Consider the following 18,111-nt stretch of genomic DNA (forward strand, 5'->3'; position numbering starts at 1 on the left):
GAAGAATTCTTCTCGGATTCACTGACAACATAGTTCTGGGTCTGTATGGAGCACTGGTGTGAAACAGACCATGTACCCCAAAACTGAATTATACTTAAAAACTGTACTACTGAATATTCCCTCAGTGCCTGTGTAAGCTGGACTGGTTTCCCATAGTATGTATAAAAATGACAGTGATGTTTCAGCAGAGTGAGCGTGGCATTTAGAAAACTTGTGTACAATTACAATCTGCCCCCTCGGATATAAATGTATACTTATTTGAGAAGACTGCTGAGATCGTTTTTTAGGGATAAGGCTCAAGATTAGATCAGACCCTTCCAAATCTCACCCAACGCTGATATTTTTTAACAGGTGAACTTTTCTTTTGTAAGTAAAAATTGCAATTGTTAGGTGATAGCGCAAAAAAAGTAAGAAAAAAAGTCAGAAAATTAAAATACCTTTTTCCACGTCAGGAAAATTCACTCTTTCTCCTTCCTTCTGTGCTGTGAAAGGGCAGTCACATTCTTTCCCTTCTCAATGTTCAGATCAGAGGTATCTATTCTTACTAAAATTATACCTTTCTTTAGAATTCTCTCATCAATTTTGAGAAACCCTTCTGGATAGTACCCTAACATCCTTTCTACTGATATAGGTAACAGAATCTTTTTTTTTTTCTTTAAATCCATGGAGGTCATATAACTTAACTCTGACCTCTTGTACAAGAAATAATCTAACTAGGTAAAGTGACCTCCAGCTAGTTAGGGGCAGAGGCAGGTTCCAAGCTCCCCAACCAATTACCTTCACCCTGCAAACTGCCTTAAACACAGGCTCTTTGAGGGACACTTGCAAGTTCACGTACAAAGCTGGGCTTCAGAACCAGTTTGGGTTTCTAGCCGTGTTTCTGTGCCAGCACTCTGACTTGCATACTAGTGGTGTCCACTGTGCAGCAGGATCCTGGGTCTATGTTCCATTTACCAAGAAGCACCAGGGTCAAAGCCTGAGGCGCCGCACTGGAGAAGAAAGTGTAAGTGTGGCGTTATCAGGAGATGAGAACTCAAGATGAAGGAGGACAATGAAAACCATGTTTTGATAAAAAGCAAACAGAGAAAGGCATTTGGAGACCATCTATGGTCCAACATCTGGAAGCAATCTGCATTTGGAGTCAAAATCATATTTCACTAAATTAATTCTCATTTGTAAATACCTGTTAAGTGTCCACTCATAGTTTTGTCATGACTGTTGAATAACTGTCTGTACTTCAGTCTGGATGACTGAGGGACAGCCCACTCTGCCACGGGAGGGACACTGTGGGGGAAGAGGAGGGACAATGAGGAACGTATTTAAATTCTGTAACAACAGTAAACTAAGAACTTCCCTAGAAAACAGCTTTAACATTTTATTCACTTTCTAATCACTACTTCTGGATTTTGTGTAAGGAGTACTTCTGAATTTTAAGGTTAGAAACATTTCTCTCAAAACAGATACGCTCGTTATTTTTCCAGAATCAAGGGAAAACACAACAGACCAAGTGACTGTTCCAAGTCACAGATACAATTCATAATTTAAAGGTTCTACAAAACACGGAAAAATCTCCTTGTCACTGAAGTGATACACTAATGCCCAGGCTTTTCCAAACTTCTAGAAGTTTTCTTTCACCTTAAAAAGCAATGCTGATAGCAAACAGATAACTGCCTTTAAAGGTATTCATTCTTTAATATTTATAACTTTCTATTTAGCAAAAACACATTAACTTCTTAAGGAAGGGAAATCATTTCATTCTGGGAAGTTTCAATTCCCACAAATGCTGAGAGAACAGAACCTGTCCAGGGTCATGGTGAATCAGGGGAGCGGTAATGGGAGGAGCTTTGCTTTCTTGCCGGCAATCCAGTGCTGACCTTTCCCTGCCCAAATGCATCAACTCTGACCCAAGGAAACCGCTACCAGCAGTCAGTGGGGTCTACGCCTCCTTCGTGATCAGGTCTCAGGGTAGTTCCTCACAACTATAACACTGGTACCTATAGCTTATCAAGAGCCTGGTGTCTAAACAGGGCAATTTAAACACCATGGCTAAGGTCTCGGTAAAAATGGCGTTCCACTTCCAGGATAGGTTATAACTAATGTCTCATTTGCAATTTCCTTTGATTCCAACAAAAATATCTACTTCTCATATGTAAAAACAAAATTTTAATCATAAATGAAACCTTTTAGTCATCATTTACATATGTTATCTATGCCCTTATACTTAATAATACACACTTCATAAAGTATAGGAAACAGATCCCAAATACTTGGAAAGTATCTAATTATATTCACCTTTTCAATTATTATAAATTTCTTAGTAAAAAACACTTACCAGGATCGATTCTGCTGTGAGTAATTCTGCAACAACCTTCTCATTTTAAACTAACTAATATTTTGCTGATTCCCACTCTTGCCTACTTGTCAAAAGCTAATTATCTTTCTCTTGCACCCCAGGAATATAGGGTGTTGCACACAGAAGCTGCCCCAGATTATATTTATCAAGTCATAGTTTTCTGCTGAGACTTTCCTGAAAATTTAAATGCACGAAAAACTTCATTAACAGGTAACCAAAAACTAGATGCCACATTCTAAAAATTTGCCAGAAATTTAAATTATTGAAAAGATGACTACCAAAAAAACCCCCAAACCAGTTGTCTTAATAGCATTAATGTTTGCTAATACTGCTTATTTGTTCATTCTTACGTCACAAATCAATTTTAAGGCAGGCTTGAAAATCTCTTGTGGAGAGGCACAGAAAACTCAAAACTTCAGCATGGTAAAGGAGAAAGACTAACAAAGAAGGAATTCAGTGTCAGTTTACATCTCAGCTCTGCCTTGTGGTAAAATGCAAACCGTCAGTGAGGATTCTAACCTCTCAGGGTTTTCTTCTTCATTCACAATTCTGAGACAGTATCTACTGCAGGTGGTTGGGGGCTGAGTGGGATTAATGAGGTGTTTGGCAAATGGATGCTCAACAATATTCCTGAGTCATAGGAGTAAAACCTTAATTGAGTGGAATGCAAATACCTGTATACCACCATTAACTCAAGTTTCCAGAGCAAACTTCCATGGTTAGGAACTCATGCCTCAAAATCAGAAAGAACTCGGTTCAACTCCTGTCTCTGTCACTTCTGAGTTAGGCTATTTCGGGCAAATTACTAATGTCTCTGAGCTTCCTCCTTATCTACAACATAGAGAGAAGAATCTAGTCATCTTGTAGGGAAGATTGTGAGCATTCCAAGAGCTAATGTGCATAAATCAGCATTCAGCATAGTACTTTTCACTTATGGATTTCCTTTAAATCATTTTATAAAGGGTTATAAACTGTTCAATTATAGTCAACACACTCTTCTCTTGAAAGTGGGAAAATGACTTGATTCACTTAGGAAAGGTTTCTAATGAGGACTAAAACAAGAAAAGATAGAAACATCTTCACTTACATCCCCTTTTAACTGCAAAAGTTTGGAGATGGCTTACAAAGAGACCTAACGTTTCATCTTAGTTCAGCAGTATGCAAGGGGGAAATTAAAGGTAAAAGGAAATAAAAATAAGAAAGATAATACGAAACTAAGATTGGTCAAAATAATAAGCAGTAAGGTCATATCAGCTTTCAAAATTGGGCCACATATTTGATCAGTAACGACTGTCCACTAATCTGAATAATTCATTTCATAAAAGGTGGTTTTAAATAAGGTTTCACAGTAACAATCCACAGAGATTCCGTGAGATTATCTGAGATAGAATAAAAAGAAGGTGGACTGTGGCTCTAATCTTCATCTAAAAAATTTTATAAATTCTTAAATGATTAACATAAAATAGTTAATTTTCCCCTCCTACCTGGAGTTCGATTTCAATATTTTTAAACATTAGTAAAACTGGTACCTATTTGTTTTCCTTGCTAAAAAAAAAAAAAACACCCGAAGCTTTTTGAGGAAATGTCATGTTCTTTCTTTATCATCTCTGCAACACGTAAGTGATAAAACCTGGTAACATTATCCAGAACTAATTATTGGCATGCTACAAAACAGGAGATAATAAAGAAGTAGCTAACTCATTTTCAGTTTTAGGAGTTAATCAGATAATGGCTTTAACTCAACTGCCCATTTAAAAACAAGCACACTTACCTAGCCACATCGAATGACTGCGCCTTCTGTAATTTAGTGTTTAATTGTGACCCAGGACCAGATCTACTAAAGGAAGAGCTCTTTGGCAACGTGGCTGCTGTAAAAATAAGTAAATGTTGAATAATTTTAATCCTACAAAGAAAAGAAACATTTCCTTACTAACGAAAATGAGAATACACAGTCACCAAATCTGAGGCAGAAATTAGTCTTCCCTTATCACCCAGGACTCAAAAAAGAGTTATTCCCTCCTCGCTCCCTGCCCCTTGCCAAAAAATTTTTCAGATTTACTCATTCATTCCTGCTGAAAATCACCTTCCTAAGTAGAAATGTTTACAATCCATGGATTTAACTCTTTGTTAAACATTTCATTATCACATTTTATGGGATCTACACAGATAGCTAACAAAACAACAGCTTAAATACATAGGCTATGGCAGTTCCTTAACTGTGCTGAAAGTATGAGTTCCAGACAGAAGAGCCAGAAAGTCCCAGCCTTGCAGTCCTGGCCACACAACATGGGATGCTAGGGAGGGTTGGCAGCTCTTGTGTCTGATTCTCATTTGGGCCGGTGGTTAGTGGTGAGCCAGGGAAAGGCTCTGAGCCTTAGTTAGCCTCATCCCCCTCATCCCTGCCTACTATCTTGCAACATTTGCCATCAGCCACAAAAGAAAGAAGACAGAGTGCATGGATTCACAGATACTACTGGAAAAGCAACTGCAACAACTTTCTCAGCTGTCATTATCTGCGGACATGGTCACAAATGAAAGGTGAAATACATGGGACAAGAAAATCTTTAAAAAAAAAAGGAAAGGGAAAAAGGTGGAACATTTAGATTCTTTGGCAGACAGATCTTGACAGATGTAAGAAACCCACGAAGCTGGGCAGAGAAAAAATGATTCAAATATAATCATTACCCATGGTTAAAACCCAGGCCATCCTCACTACTGAATTACGCAGACACATCCAAAGTACTTAAAAAAAAAAAAACAAAAAAAACCTCCCCCAGGGGCTTCTGGGTGGCTCAGTCAGTTAAGCATCTGACTCTTGGTTTGGGCTCAGGTCATGATCTCAGGGTCGTGGGATCAAGCCCCGAATCAGGCTCCACGCTCAGCACAGAGTCTGCTTGTGCCTCTCCCTCTGCTCCTCCCCCTGCTCTCTCTCCAATAAATAAAATCTTTTTTTTTAAGATTTTATTTATTTATTTGACAGAGAGGGAGAGCGAGCGAGCACACAAGCAGGGGGAGCAGCAGAGGGAGAGAAGCAGGCTTTCCGCTGAGCAGGGAGCCCAATGAGGGGCTTGATCCCAGGACCCTGGGATCGTGACCTGAGCCGAAGGCAGACGCTTAACCGACTGAGCCATCCAGGCGCCCCTAAATAAATAAAATCTTAAAAAAAAATACTTCCCACACTGGATAAGAATTTACAAAGATTTGTAGACCACATCTATAGTTTATGCTTTCTTCTCACTAAGGGGAAGAGACTTTTAAGTCTTAAAATGAAATTAACTACACCAGGAACTTTTTCATCCTTTCCTTCAATGAAGAGAGCAGGTAATACTCCACCCTTAATGTATCTAGCCATTTAATAAACGTCCTTCTCCCTTCCACCTGCTTCACTATACCGCCTCAAAAAAAAAGGAATATGCAATTTTCCTTTTTCTCCCCCCACATAATCCTACTCCTAAGGGAATGGCTTATCAGCAATTCATAGCAGCTGAAGAAAAGTAGTTGCTTACACATGGAAACTGTAAATGTTCGAATACTACCCAAACTTGACTTGCTTTTGTCAAGCCCTGGAAAGGAAGTTACGCTCTTGGTTTTAGCTGTTCAGTTCACCTTCGCCCATAATGGTACCAGAGCTCCATCATTTCATTCTCCTTTACTTCTCCCTGGCCTAGCAGAACCCACTTACTATGTCGGAAAAAAAATGAGATATTTAATTTGAAAAAGGAAGATACTTTCCTCTGGAACCAAATGCCACTCACATATAATCAGAAAGTGAAGACAGAAGATTTAGCTAGAAGGAAGAGTTAAGATACACGTAAAAATTCAGTGTGTGGGTTCATCAGGTCACGTACCAGGATGAGCAAATGCAGGGAGAGGCTGTATGACAGGGGGAGTCCCATTAGCCAGGGGAGGCACTGCTGCTGTAGGAACAGAAGATACCAGAGGTGGAGACATTCCCACAACTGGAACGGGTCCCATTGGCACTGAAGCGACGGCTGCGAGCGGCGGCATGCCGGCGATACCTCCTATACCTAGGAAGGAAGAATTCCAACAAAATTCACGCGGAATCACTGGTCCACATTCAACAATAATTAAGCCAAGAGTGTTCGAAGAAACAAATCACTTTCCAGTTGTAATACAGTCCCATTTAAAATATAAATTCAGAAAAAAATACATATATAAATTCAGATTAATCATTTTGGAGAACACCAAAAATTACGTCAAGGATCACATCATAAGGGCACAAGACCCAACGTGAAGAGGGACCTACCGGCCACAGTTGAGGATCAGTAAGAATAATAACTGGAATGGAATGAGAATTAAATTTATGAATTCATAATGATATTTAAAAACAAACAAAAAAATCCCAATTGGCCATCATAGGTAATAAATGCATTCTGAAAACTAGTATAAATAAAGGAGGAAAAGAAATGAAACATCCACCCTGCCTTTCCTTTACATACTGAACCTCAGAGTAACCAAACATTTGACAGGGAAGTTTCTCTTTATAGAAGTATTCTAACCAGAGTGAAGAAATGATAGAATGAAATAAATGTTTCCTTCCTTTTTTGTTTCTTTGTCTGAGCTTGGGAAACCGTGACATAGTAAGAAATACCCATCTGGCCTTGGTTCCCGGTTCCTGGTTCCTGGCAGAGCTCCTAAAACCCTTGCGATTTCCTGACTCACAGGAACATCTTTTGTTACAACATTTGGTCTTTGCCCCTGGTTCCTGACACAGGAGCTTCTAAGACACCTGGAATCTCTGGAGTGTTAAGAGTGTCTTTTTGTATTCGGACAGGGTGACTTGGTGGGTGGGGGCCCCTAAACAGGTGCAGGACAGAAGCTGGTCATGGGCAAGACCACAGCATGGTTAGGGGGGTGCAACTTTCGATCCTCTCCCAGCACCTCCACCTCCACACAGACCTCAGGGGAGGGTAGAGGGGCTGGAGACTGAGCTAATCAATGGCCAAGGAAGGATGTAATCAATCACACCTATGTAATGAAGCCTCCATAAAAACTCCTACAGTATAGGGTTTGGAGAACTGCCACGCTGGAAAACACAAGCACGGGCTGGGAGGGTGGCACACCTCAACACCATGAGGACAGAAGCTCTTCCACTCAGGACCCTTCCAGGCCTCGCTCTCACATACCTCTTCATGCGCCTACACATCTGTATGTATCCTTTGTTATATCCTTTACAACAAACTTTCCTTGAGTTTTGTGAGCCGTTCTAGCAAATTACAGAAAGGGGAAGCAGGGTGTGTGGGAGCCTCTGACTTTGTAGTCAGGTTGGACAGAAGTATGGGTACCCTGGGGACCCAGTGCTTGTGACTCAAGTGTGAAGTGAGGGCAGTGTTGTGGGACTGGGCCTTTGCACCCATGGAATCTGACATTAACTCCAGCAGTTACCGTCAGAGTTGAGTTTCATTATAAGATAATAAGTTAGTATCCAGAGAGTTGGAAAATTGGGTGGCGTGGTTCTTCTGGACACAAAGTTCTTGGCTTAGTCTTTCCTTGATAATCCTAAATATGTCACTCCATTTTCTTCTGAGATAAAGCACTGCTGTAGGGAAGTCTGAAGATATTCTAATTTTCCTTCCCTTGTAAGTCATGTGCTTCCTTTTTCTACATACCCAAATAATTTTTTGTTTTACTAACATTTATCTTAGTGCTGGTTTCTCCAGGCTGATATTCTCGAGCACATGATAATCCTCTTTCAAACACAGTTTCAAATCCTTTATTTCCAGGAAGTTGTCTTCAACTAGTCTTTACCGTTTGTTCTCTTCCCTTGCTTTGGTTTCCTTCTTTAGGGACTCCAACTATATTTAATTTCCTTTGCCTCAATATTGGTCACTTTTTCTCAAATCCTTATTATCTCTTGTTAATTTTGTTTTCATTCCTGAAATCTTCCTCTTTTCACCTTCTGTTTCTCTTCCAATAGCATCTCTTGTGCTGCTTCTAGTTTGGTCTCCATTTCTGAAGTGACTTTTTTTTTCTTTCTCCTTCTTTCCTGAGTTCTGGCGCCTTGTTTCCAAGGCTTTAAATTTCTGACTGTGTTGGTCTTCCATGACTTGTGTCATTTTCTTAGTATTTTTTTAGCTTGTTTTGAAATTGCAGGTTACCAGGGCACCATCATTCTTCACAGGGGTGTTATTCAGCTCTTTCTTCTCCTTTTTCTAATAATAACTTTGTGTGGGATTTGACCTTGCCCGATACTTCCTGTTGCTCATTTTTATGTGAGTCTTGCTTCCTGGGATTTCCAGCCTCTGCTCTCCACCCCCACGTTGGTCTGGACCTTCTCCTTCTTTTGTGTCTGTGTGGCTGCCCTGCTCAATTTGGATTCCACTCCAAGTCATTTCTCCTCAGTGTGGGCATTTGTCACAAGTGGAAGCCTTGTTGGGCCAGCTTTTAAATAGCTGCTACGAAGATCATCATCCTCTTACCAACTGACTACCTTTCCTGAATAAATATTTTCTAAATATTTCTAAAGAAATGCATCTAACGGAGGCTGTGTTCCGAACACAATCTCTCTTGAGTATGCTAAATCTTAATTCCTGAAATTTTCCCACCTCTCCTCAACCATTGGGTTTTCCCTCTCTTCTCTAAAAATGCAGGGGCCCTTCCCATCCTAAACACAGCCTTCAGCTGACATGCTCCTCCAGGTTTCTCTCTCCTTCACAGTAAAACTCTCCCCTCTTCTAAGCCTCCAATCAGGCTTTTGTCTCCACCACTCCAATGAAACTGTTTTTCAAGGTCATCTTTGTCAAATCCAATCACTTCTCTGTCCCAGTCTTTCTCAGTCTCTCAGAAGCAACTCAAACAGCAGAATGCTCCCTCCTCGAGAAATGTTTTCTTGGCTGTTAGGACACCAACCTCCTCTTGCTTCTTCACTTTTACTACACCTTTAAATGTCACAGCATGGCAAGGCTTGGTCCCAGGTCTTCTGCCTGCTCTAGCTACACATTCTAAGATATTTCATCCAGTCCCAGGGATTTCAGTGCTATCTATATTCAAATTCTCCCAGAGCTGATGGATCCCTCCTCTGAGATCCAGACCCATGGATTCATCTGCCTCCTTGGAAATCCACTAAACCCCTCACACTTAACAAGACCAAAACCTGATTTACTTTTCCTCCAAAAAAAAAAAATCCCTGCTCGGCGGGGAGCCTGCTTCTCCCTCTCCCTCTGCCTGCCTCTCTGCCTACTTGTGTTCTCTCTCTCTGTCAAATAAATAAATAGAATCTTAAAAAAAAAAAAAAGGAATTACTCTGTGTGTAATAGTCTTAACCTCCACTGAAGGAAGAAGATACCAGGCACACTCACAGAATTTCCTGGAATACAGCTGGCTGCCCTTACGCAAGTCATACTATCACTCACTACATCCCCTTTTCCTCTCAACAGAGGAAAGTTGGAAGAAAATGGTTGCTCAACCCCCAGCTAGCCTTAATTCCACGTGTTAACATGTGCCTCAGCACCCATGCAGACCACGAACCGTGGAACAGTGACGTTCCATGCCCATATGGTTTGGTGAGAATGAAGGTGGGAAGAGAGAAGGTAGTAAGGAAACCAAGAGCCTTTGAAAAACTGTATGTCTGGACAGGCTCTACCTCCCTCTTTAGGAATACGCAAACTATTCACCTTCTTGGAATCTTGGTTCTCTCATTCATGTAAGAGGGCTAATAATTTCTGCGGATTTTAGGGTTATTGTTGTGACGAAATAAAATACAATTCGTGAAGGTATAAGATGTCAAACGGCCAGGAAATGCATGGTCAGGGAATTTTTACTATTAACTAGAAAATAATGATCCTAGTAACAAATGATTTTCTTCTCAAGTAGCCACACAAGAAGTGTAAAAAAAAAAATTATCTTGGGTTGAGCTGAGAGGTGGTAACTAGAAATATTAGGCAAAGGTCAGATGTTTGAGCAAAGCTAAGCAAACCTGGTTAGGACACAACGTACTTTTAAGTTGTCTCACGTTCTGATATTGCCTGGTGATTAGCCTCTTGAAAATAATTTAACTGAGGATGTCAATGTGACAAAAAGGAGGGATAGGAAAGGCAGTGGAGAAGCCCCGGAGAGGAGCTCAGGACTGACTGGCAGAATGGCGGCTCAGAAATCCTAGGTTCCCTTGGAGGCAGGGGCAGCTCACTTAAGCAGCGGTAAAACCCCCTGGGGCAAGCGAGGCCGCAACCTCAAGGAAATAAATCAGCAGTGACTCTAGAGCTGAAAGTGCTGCTGCAGAATGGAATAAGAGAAGACATATTAAATGTTAGGGGAAGAATCACTGACCCCCCGGGTTTGAGGGGAAAAGAGGAAATGGGATGCCTCTGGTTATTTGACTCTCTGTCCCCCCGAGGTATCTTCTTGCAGCACCAGAAGGGAAGCCAAAAGAAAACCCAATACACTTTAGCTGTTTTAACCCATGGGTCCTGACCAAAGGTTGGCTACGGGGACCTTCAGGGATTCAGAGCCACTTGCACGTAAATAAGCTGGCTAACTAAGGACTGAGGGCTGTGAACACACAATGGACAAGGCCGACAAGGGACCTGGTCACGTGGAATGGTCTGTAGGTACTCCTCACCTCAGCTCTTCCTAGCCTTTGCTCATGCGTGATCTCCTGAGTTTCTTTTTTGCTCTTGGATCACAATCCTTCTTGCCTTACCCCAAACCTGCACCCTTCCCCTTATGACCACAAGTCTTGTGGCTAAACCTCACCAAAAGAAAGGCAATGCATAGTTTTTAATTGTAAATCTATTAAGTAAAACCACAGCATTTATTTATCGCAGCTTATCATTAATTGTATCAGAGACAACCTGCCTTACTCTTGACTGCCCCCTCCCAAACCTACTTCATCATATCACCTGTCATCAGATCTATCAGGAGGAAGAAAGGGAAACTCTAGTCACAATTTCTGTGTTTTGTTAAAACTGTCTAAGAACTCTCTTGATGAATCAGATATTAGATCTGATTACTGTAATCTTTAAATCAACCTAAATCATTAAAGTCTAGGGTGAGAACAGAGAAGAAATCAGAACTCTTGGTGACCTTAGTCAATTAATTACTGATTACTTTTTAAGAAAAATATCTGGCTAAAAGGTATCTTTTTACGGAATTGTGTTTTAAACTGAGATACCATTTATTTTGTCCTGCTTCATTCTGTTCCAAGAAAGCATTTAATGTGGCCAGTTGTCTCAATATTATGAATTTAAAAATATGTTGCTAGATACCATTATCCAAAGGAGCTGTGTAGGCGCAGGGGAAAACAGAGGCTATGGAAACAGAAAGCTGAAAGGAAGCATAGGGCACTGTGAAGGGTCAAGGACGCAGTAAAAGCAATGAAAAGACCCAAGATGCAGTAGCAGACTGCAAGTGTATTTCTTTTACCCTGACCATCTGGACCTTTGCTTTCATTCTGATTACTAGTATCTGTTAAATAGAAAACCACAGGACCTAAATGGGGTCACTCGGGCCAAGTCACCAAACCCGGGGCTTAACACCCAAGCTAAGGGCAGTCAACCTCCCCCAGCAACATTGCCTTAAGCAGTAAGTCAGGAATTCTGAGATCAGCACCAGGGAGGTCATCTGTCCCAGGGGCCCTCTCCATCCCCCAAAGGAAGATGAGGTAATTGACCTGAGAAGACCCCCCCCCCCCCCCCCCCGCCTTCCACTCCAGGGAAAGTGATCTCGCCAGGTACAGTCCTTTCTTTTCTCTTGCTAACAACTTTCTTGCCCCACCCTCCTTCCTGTAAAATCCTTCCATTTCAGACAACTCTGAGCTCCTCTCTGCTTGCTCCAAGGGATGCTGCCCGACTCAGGAACCACTTAATAAAGTCAATTACAACTTCAAATTTACTCAGGTGAACTTTTGTTCTTCAACACATGCTAGGGCTCGAATGTGAACATGGTCTTCTCCTCCAGCATTATCTGCCTGCAGAGGACCAGGACCATCATTTTTTGAACAGAACTGCCTCCTAGAATATCACAAGGCTACAAACTGCAGAGGGGAAAAGGGGAAAAATTATTTTTAAGATCTACTGAAATATAGGAACCAAGTCCTTTTCAGACTTACCAAAGGCTGGTGCACTAGAAATAGCAACGGGTTGCTGTTTCATGACAGGGGGAAGTGCAGAAGGGAGTTGATATCCTTGCAGCTTGAGTTTGATGAGTTTCATAGCTATGGAAAACTCTACTTGATCCATTCGTCCATCATTGTTCATATCAGCTAGTGCCCTGCAAACCAACATCGAGGGCAAGGAATGACTCTGACCATAAAAGAACCTTTCCTAAACCACCCCTCCCACCCACACTTGTCAGCTCCCTTTATCCCTGGGGCAAACAAGAGAAGAAAACCAGGCAGACCAAACCAAACCAAAACTTGTTTCCCAAGCTATAGGGAGTAACCTGGGAATACTGACAAGGTTTTGTATAAAAGTAAAATACTTTCTATTGTGTTATTCTTTACTTATAGGATACATGAAGTAATTTTCAGTCTGAATGCCAGGATATGTACTTTGGATATCAAATGGGATTCTTTTTGAGGTGGGGAAAAATGTTCTAAAGTTGGATAGTGCCCATGATTGCACGACTCTGTGAACACACTAAAAACCACTGAATTATACATTTAAAAAGGGTGAGTTTTATTGTGTGAATTACGTCACAATAAAGATGTTAGGGGAAGGGGCACCTGGCTGGCTCAGGGTCATGATTCAAGCCCCATGTTTACCCTAAAAAGATATTAGGGGGAAAAGGGTATGAAAAGAGAGTTTATTTCTATGGAGAGTTGACTAGATGGCACCAACTCCTCTGTGGGGTTCCACGAACCTCACCATGGAGACTATGCTACAATATAGTTCTACTACCTTTAAAGCTGTGAACATTAATTAAATGAGCTTACACATGTAAAAACGGTACTCAGGCATAAATGGTCAAGTGTAACTTGCAATGACTGTTTTCCTCCCCAGGTTTTAATTTTTATTTTTTCTTTCTTTTTTTTTTTTAATTGAAGTAGATTTGACAATGTTATGTTAGTTTCAGGTGCAATGAGCTTTAAGCATATTCTCTCAAAGAACCTTAATAAGCAAAAGAAAAGGTTTTTACAAGTGGAAATGACTTTATGCAAACTACAACTGTGCATATTCACAATTAATCTTTTTAATTTAATTAACACGTATTATTTGTTTCAGGGGTACAGGTCTGTGATTCACGGTCTTACACAAAACCCAGTGCTCACCACAACACACACCCTCCCCAGTGTCCATCCCCCAGCCACCCCATTCTCCCACCCTACTCCCCTCCAGCAGCCCTCAGTTTGTTTCCTAAGATTAGGAGTCTCTTATGGTTTGTCTCCCTCTCTGGTTTTGTCTTGCTTCATTTTTCAACTCTTCTGCATGAAAAATGTTCATCCCTTGGGGCGCCTGGGTGGCTCAGTCAGTTAAGTGTCTACCTTTGGCTCAAGTCATGAAACCAGGGCCCTGGGATCAAGCGTCACACTGGGCTCCCTGCTCAGCAGGAAGCCTGCTTCTCCCTCACCTCCCTGTTCCTGCTCTCTCTCGCTATCTGTCTCTCTCTCTCAAATAAATAAAATCTTAAAAAAAAATGTTCATCCAGATTTCATTTTTTAATCTAGATATTAAAAATGTTAAAATGATCTTTCTTAAACTGATCTAGTTTATTTGAAACAACAAATGACAAGACCAGCTACTCCAATTAAGTTACGATGACTAGCCATCTTTTAAACGAGCCATATCTAGGTAGTGTCCAAAAAAGACAATTAAGTTTGATAGAAAATTATCCTATATTGCCAGAGTTAACTCAAGGAAAGAAAACATAAAACACAATGAAAAGCATGACATACAAAAAATATTAAAAATCTCTAAAAGTTGTAAGAGTCAACACTATTCTTTTAAAAAGTAAAAAAAAAAGGGGTGCCTAGGTGGCTCAGTTGGTTAAGCACCTGCCTTCAGCTCAGGTCATGATCCCAGGGTCCTGGGATCAAGCACCAAGGCATTCTCCCTCTCCCTCTGCCTCTGCCTGCCATTCCCCCTGCTTGTGCTCTGTCAAATAAATAAACAAATAAAATCTTAAAAAAAAAAAAGGTAAGAAAAACTCATAAAGTGGGAGATGGGCTACAGAAACCACATTTGTGCCTCAGGTAGGTGCAGACCTCGGCTCTCCTGCAGTCAAAGATCCCCTTCAGCAAACCCCACCAGTGGAGTCCGAATTCCATTCACCAATAGTGAGCCTGAGGGTCATTCCGCATATGGATCTTGGTCACTTGAATTCGTACATGAACCGCTCATTCACATCCTTTGTTAATAAGTTTTCCGATGGACTACATGTCTTTTTCTTGTCAGTTTATAAAAGATCATTGTATGTTACATATCCACTGTTTATCTGTCAATTGTTGATTTTTTTAAATTTATCATTGGTCCGTTTGTGTATAATATCTTTACTGTAAGAAATTCTACATTTTTATACCATATGATTTCACTTACACATGGAATCCAAAAAACAAAACGAACAAACAAAATGGAAACAGACTCATAAATGTCAAGGCACCGTTACACACTTGAAATTAATATAATACAACTTTTATTAACTAATCTAGCCTCTTCTCGCGGAACTAAAAAATACTTTTGCTGTATATTATGTTCATGTGAAGTGATACCTATTTCTGGATTATCTACTCTGAACAATTCCCAGTTCAATACGACAGTGATCTGATCATACTGACTCCATGGTACAGTCTGGTATCTGGTAAGACTTTTCCTTTCTTGGGGCGCCTGGGTGGCTCAGCTGGTTAAGCGTCTGACTCGTGGTTTTGGCTCAGGTCATGAGCTCTGGGTCATGAGATGACGTGCCACGAAGGCTCCCTGCTCAGGGCGGCGTTGCTTGTGTCCCGCTCCCTCTGCCCCTCCCCCACTCGCTCACTCTCTGCCTCTCTCAGATAAATAAATAAATAAATAAGTAAGTAAAATCTAAAAAAAAACTTATTTTCTTGAATTTTGTTCGGCTATTCACAGATGTTAGTTTTCTTCCCTATGAATTTTAAAGATCATTTATCTATTCTACAAACAACCCTACTGGGATCCAAGCTGCAACGGCATTAAAGAGCCCACTGAAGACAAATAGTTTGTCTGTCTATCTGTTCAAAATTTACAGATATTTCCTTTAATAAGGTTAGATAACTTTGGGGGCACCTGAGTGGCTAAGTCACTTAAGAGTCAGTTAAGCACCAGACTCTTGCTTTCGTCTCAGGTCGCGATCTCGGGGTCATGGGATCAAGCCCCCGTGTGGGGCTCCCCACTTAGCAGGGAGTCTGCTTGAGATTCTCTCTCTCAATCTCCCTCTGCCCCTGCCACCCCACTCTCTCTCTTTCTCTAAAATAAATGAAAAATAAATCTGTTTTTAAGAAGGATTGATCACTTTTTTTACGTAATTACTTTTCTTTTTTTAAAAGATTTTATTGATTGACTGACTGAGAGAGAGAGAAAGAGAATACAAACAGGGGAAGGGGCAGAGACAGAAGGAGAACAGGCTCCACACTGAACCCGGAGCCCGATGTAGGGTTCAATCCCATGACCCTGAGATCATGAACTGACCTGAAATCAAGAGTCAGATGTTTATTACCAACCAAGCCACCCAGGCGCCCCAGTTACTTTTCTTATTAAATGCATTCTTGGGAGTTTTATCATTTCCATCACTATTTTATTTTATTTTACTTACTTATTTATTTATTTATTTTCATCACTATTTTAAATGGAACATTTCCCCGTTTCCATATTTCGGTGCTTATTTCCAGCACAGAGAAAAATTTTGCTTTTAACAATCATTTATGCTATATTCAGCTATCTTACCAACCTTCTATAGATATTATTTTTTAACCTAAAATCTCTTAAGTTTGTTAAGTATACTATTACATAACTAGCAAAAAAGAGTTAACTTTCGTTTCCAATATTTATACACTTCCTCTTTTTTATTGGTCTTACTGCCTCTAAGACATCATTGAAGGTGTGAGCATCCTGCTAAGTTCTGGATTTCAATGAAAGGGCTGCAGTGTTTCACTGTTTAGACTAATATTTGGTAGTGATCTTTAGAAAATAACCTAACATATTTAAAAAGTTTCCTTTCTACATATTAGAAATGGTTAATATATATATATTTTTTTTTAATCAAATGCCTACTCAGCATCTGCTGATCTGATCACACTTCCTTTTATCTATTGCTGTAATATTGAGAGAACGCCTTGATTCTGAACCAAACTTGCACCCCTGGCATAAACTCAAGTTGGTCATAATTCTGAATACATTGTGGAATTCTATTTGCTAAGATTTTGTTTTGATTTTTGCATCTATATTCATAACTGAGACTGGCCTCTGGTAGTTTTATTTTTGTAACTATCTTTCAGGTTTTATAAAGGAAGTTAAATAAGTAAAACCAGAGGGTCAACTTTCCTTCTTTTCCTAAGTTTTTCTAAAAAGATATTCAGCTCTATCAGATGATTCTCAGGGAAGAAAAAACATGCCAACAATCAACATCAACAGGCATACTTAAAAAAAAAAAAATCAAGCAGAGAGATTCCCACTCCCTATTCCCAACATCACAGCCCCCCAAAACATATTTTCTAATGAGAAACAAATATCCAATGTGGGATAATGACTAGTTGGGGGAGAAGAGACTTTCTAGACCTGTAAGAGTTTAATTAGAACAATTTCATGTTTCTAAAAACCTTCCACTCAAGTGCCTCAGTGAGAGAGGTGAGGAGACAGATAATTCTCAAGTTCCAGGTGCTTGACTTTAAGCCACCCACCACAATCCCACATTTTTTTTTTTTTGAGAATTTTGCGTGATCTTTCTTAAAACCTTTTTTTCCTCAACTAACAGAACGTAACTGTTGGGACTCATTGATAGTGATAACTCAAAGGACTTTATACAAATACAGTAGTAACTGCTACAACGCTCAGCTTTCTCCCCACTCCCCTCTCCCAATGAAAAAGCTGGAACTCTGGAGGAGCTGAAATTCTATTTCTCTAGGTTTCTCTGCAAAAAAACAACCTCAGCTCTGCCATCCACTTTCATCTCCCATCTATAGTTTACTCATGTCTAATAATCCCCCTGAAAGATTAACTAAAAGGCTAGGAATCCTAAAATTAAATTCACAAAACTTCCAAAGTAAAAAAATACATATGCAAAAACAAGCTTAAGTCAAAACAATTACTGTATATGACTCTTAAAAACAAACTAATCTTAAATACATAGCACACATACATAGCAACAGGCAGGGCTGAGATGAGAAGGGGACCACAGATTTTGGCATCTTAAGGGACAAATAAACCATGTATCCCTCTCATGCACTTAGGTTACAAATCCAAATTAAGGGAAATCTGGCATCTTCTACAAAACTACCTATGCATTTACTCTTTGACCTAGCAAATCCATTCATAGGAATTTACCATGAAGATACACCAACAATATAAAAATGTTTATGATTTAGCTCATTCCTTGCTACATTATTCGAAATAACTGTAACGTGCACACACACACAGGAGACTGGCTGAATATACTAAGTTGTATTTTCTACAATGAGTACTATGTAACTGTAGGAAAAAAAGAGAGAAAGAAAGACATCTCTATGGAATGACACCAGTGATTCCCAGAATGTGTTAAGTGAGAAAAGCAAAGGACACAGAACATTGAAAGGCAGTAACCTTTAAGTAAGAAGGAAGAGGGTATAATTAAAATTCAGATACACACACATGATA

At 40.1% G+C, this 18,111-nt stretch overlaps 1 protein-coding gene across 4 annotated transcripts in view; it reads right to left on the reverse strand.

The window, feature by feature from the left end:
* ITSN1 (intersectin 1) overlaps positions 1–18,111 on the reverse strand; it is a 211,444-nt gene that overhangs the window by 119,038 nt on the left and 74,295 nt on the right. For all 4 annotated transcript variants that reach the window (XM_025871885.2, XM_025871877.2, XM_073891016.1 and 1 more), the window contains exons 5-8: positions 12,420–12,580; positions 6,202–6,381; positions 4,125–4,221; positions 1,184–1,284 (exon numbers count right to left, since the gene is read on the reverse strand). In XM_025871885.2, the coding sequence (XP_025727670.1) occupies positions 1,184–1,284; positions 4,125–4,221; positions 6,202–6,381; positions 12,420–12,580 (539 nt within the window). The remainder of the gene's footprint in view (positions 1–1,183; positions 1,285–4,124; positions 4,222–6,201; positions 6,382–12,419; positions 12,581–18,111) is intronic.

Source organism: Callorhinus ursinus, unplaced genomic scaffold, assembly GCF_003265705.2.
Source record: "Callorhinus ursinus isolate GAN/ISIS: 27379988/994484 unplaced genomic scaffold, GSC_fseal_2.0 scaffold1, whole genome shotgun sequence".
NCBI lineage: Eukaryota > Metazoa > Chordata > Mammalia > Carnivora > Otariidae > Callorhinus > Callorhinus ursinus.